This window comes from Ceratina calcarata, unplaced genomic scaffold (assembly GCF_001652005.2).
Source record: "Ceratina calcarata isolate Rehan_Ccalc_2016 unplaced genomic scaffold, ASM165200v1 scaffold124, whole genome shotgun sequence".
In the NCBI taxonomy this organism is placed as follows: Eukaryota; Metazoa; Arthropoda; class Insecta; order Hymenoptera; family Apidae; genus Ceratina; species Ceratina calcarata.
In genome coordinates this window covers 466,287-470,062 of record NW_017133406.1, presented here as the reverse complement: position 1 = coordinate 470,062, position 3,776 = coordinate 466,287, and the positions used below count along the sequence as shown (strand labels likewise).

Sequence of the window (3,776 nt, the reverse complement as noted above, 5' to 3'; positions counted from 1 at the left end):
TATTGAAATAAATGATGTAAAATAAAAATCGAATGAAACCAATTAAAATTATGCTTAATAAAACTTTGTACAAGAATATACTTAAAAAATGCTTTGGATATCCATTTATTCAAATATATAAAATAATTAATTATTTAATTCATGAGCCAAATGAAATGATTTACAGAAAAATTTGTCTACTGAAATAAATTAATATAATTCTCTTACATATTGTTCAGCCAAATACCATGATATTGTATTGTATACTTTAATCATAATTCTTCAAATGGTTTATATGAAAAACACCTAACTCTATTTTGGATTATCTTGTATACAGATTGTTCTCCACACGCTGTCGACTTCAACTGTAATTTATGGCAACTCGTCGCTATGTATTGCCACCGTGCATCACCATCGTAAGACAATGGGACAATGAGTGTGGCATATGCGTGTATATGGTTAACGGAATACCATTGACTCAAATATTGATTCGACATTGACACACACCATCCTTCCTTCCTTCCTTCTCTTCTCACCGCACATGTACGGACGGCCAGAAGGAATACATGTATATGTATATTGTATGTATGTATTTTCTTGCTGCAACGTTCGAGGTTGCGCCCTCCCTATTTCTATGCATTACACCCGCCACACGAAGTAGCATCGACGATGGAATTTAAAATGAAACGAAACGCCTGAAAAATTAAACACCTCCCATTGACCGCTGAACATGAGTCGAAAAAATATTTTTTTCACTTCCTCAATATTCGCATTACGTGAAATATAAATCCCGAGCCAAAGAAACTTCTTAATGCGATCAGCTCAATCCTTCAAAGTTACTTCAAGCGTTTAGCGCAATTTTAACGAAAATATGAAACGCGTGATTAAACAGTCGCACTTAAAAAGACTTTATTAAAATTTTTAGAAATGCAATTCGTTCATTTTCTTCACTGAATAGTTTGATATTAACAAAAATTAAAACTGATTACTTGGACAATAAAAGTTTTTAATGAAACTGAATTTTCTGAGATATGAAAGACGAGACTTTTTGAAATATTAAACTAATTAGACGATTTTTGGATAGCAACCCTCATAAGACGGTTGAACATGCGACAGCGAATCGCCTCCCTAAATGCGATGCTTGTCCACGTACTATGATAACAGTGACAATTTCTCAATAGACAGCAAATTCTTACATCGACATGAACTGTACTCGGGGAAAGTAATCAGAACACTTTTTTCCCAGAGCTGAAGATTTAAGAAAATTGCTGGTTCGCAAGTAGAAGAGAAAACTAGTCATAAAACGCTGTTACGACTCGAGAAGAAAAATGGACGAACAGAACATGTAAAATAGCGACCGAAGCAAAGAACGACAAGCTACGTTAGTCTAATAATTCAACCTGAATCTTTAATGTTACCTCCTCCTACTCCCCCCCCCCCGGTGATTTCTGTCTTGCCGTCGCTAGCGTTGAATCGCTCTCGTAGTATGGCGCATGGAAATGCATTTTTCAATCGACACGTACGTACGCATATCCACATGCATACACACGTACAACAGAATAGCTGTTGTTTGTTTCATGCATACTTTATTTCAATATAGCGCTTATCCCCGCGTGCATCATCATCATCATCAGTCGAAACTGATTCGAGAGAAGGGAAAAATTGAACTTTTTAGAAAATTACGGGTCTATTATGTCTGTTCTTCACTTATGATACACAATAATGATTAACGAGTGGATCGAGATAGGTATCATTAGAACATTACACACGTTCTCATGGGAATTAACGATCACTATCAGAAATAGTGGATGAGTTAATTTTACCGGATTTTATTACTTTGACGTACTTATTACCATGAGCTTTATCAAGATATGATTGAACAGTAGCTGTGTTCAATCAGTGGAGCTTTTTTCCTCCGATACAAATGGGTTAAGTAAGGGATAAATGGTAGTAAAAACAGTGCGGATTTGTAGTTGACGTTCGAAATGAAACGGCGCGACGCGACACGGCGAAGACATCGATCTTGACGTATTTATACAAGCGGCTGTGTTTGACGTTTAACAATGAGAACCGATATCAGCTCGTCGTTGCGCTAATACAAACGCAATTTATTTCCGCGAGTCGAATGATCGGATCGGGCAACAATCTGTCGGGAGAATAGAATCAGAAGAGGCATGCAACTACGGCCAAGTAATACGTAACGACGCGATACGAGGGATAGACGAGTTTAGCATAAACGGAAATCGATATTACGACGCGCCCGAAATCGATACGCATGACGCGCCCCTCCTCGCGAGAGTTAAATAATTTCACCTCCTACATTTGTGATTCAGAATTTACTGAAAGAACGAAGGATTTCTATTTCATTAAAAAGTACCTATTATTCCTCATTCCTCTTTCTTCCTTTTCCGTTTCCCGTTAGATGCGTGCCTCGTTTGTCCTCACTCACAGGTCGAACGACTGGATCGAGAAATGAATTCCGGTAGGAGAGGAAAGAGGTCGATTCCCAACGTTCTTTTTCTTCTACCGATACCTTTCTGATTACAATCCAACCAGGAAGACGTAGCTACCCTTGATGTCGCGCTTAAGCGTGTATTTTTCCATTTAAGGACTCACCGATTCGCCCAGCTGCACGCTGTGTTCTTTGAAACGAGCTTTACTTCTCTCTCTTCCCTCATTTTATATCCTCATTTCAAAGTCCGCTTAAGACGGTCGTGATACAAACCGATAAGGAAAATGAACAGACGAGGGAAATAGAAATTCGACCTGATTCAGAGGACGATTTTGTTCGTTTGATTACAGGCGTTCGAGGAACTAGAAGAGCTTCTGGGCAAGTACGACATATGTATCGCCATCAAGGAGAAATTGGTGAAAGATTCCGGTGTAGCGGAGGAAACGGCTTACGACAATATCGTTTTGAAATTGTTAACAAAACCGAGAGCTCGAGGTAAGTTCATTTTGCCTTCTCGAAGCATTTACACTGAAAAATATCCAGGAATCATATGAAATGTAAAATTCCTATAAAATATTCGTTCCGAAATAATTAAAACGTTAATTAGTTGCGTATTGTTCAACTCGAAAATGTTCTGTTGGAATTATCAGAAAATGGATTGTGATTGAATATTCGACGGGAATACCAGAGACAATTTAATTATGAATAGTCGAAAGAAATTATGAAAATGTTCTAGGTTGTATTATATATTTATGACCTGAACATAAATTTCTGAAATAAGTAACGACCAGGTAACAAATGATTTTGAAATATTAAACCTCTCTCTGATTTGAATTAAAAATCTCACAAATCCAAAGATATACGTGATTATAGATTTACGCGCTGCAACCACATTGCATAAAGTCACGTAAACATTGAATAAAATCGCTAAGAAAAATATTTATTTATTAATAATTGGAATGTCTCTTCAAAACGTAACAAGTTTATAGAGAGATTTTTCCCTATATTTGTACTTTGTGATTTAAAAGATTCCGAGAAATTTTTAACACTTATATTTATAACTCGCGAAAAATTCATGTATAAGGTACTTTCTCGTATTCATACACGTACTGTAATATTCAATCGAGAGATGTACGAAAAGGATTTCTCAAGACGTATCATGATTTTCATGAAAGCATTGAAATATCTATTATATGTAGAAGACTTCTTTATGTATTTATACACGTATACATTTTTGTGTGAAACATCAAGACCTCTGTAGTAGGACACGATTTTAAGGATGTATTGGCTATACAGTCAATCCCAAGAGTTTATGTACCTTAGAAAAACGCATTTCCTATAATTA

At 36.3% G+C, this 3,776-nt stretch overlaps 1 protein-coding gene across 1 annotated transcript in view; it reads left to right on the top strand.

Moving 5' to 3' along the window:
* The window catches only part of Glurb (metabotropic glutamate receptor B), a 127,264-nt gene that overhangs the window by 114,291 nt on the left and 9,197 nt on the right, over positions 1 to 3,776 (top strand). Inside the window, exon 6 of the mRNA XM_026815397.1 lies at positions 2,782 to 2,926. Within this exon, the coding sequence (XP_026671198.1) occupies positions 2,782 to 2,926 (145 nt within the window). The remainder of the gene's footprint in view (positions 1 to 2,781; positions 2,927 to 3,776) is intronic.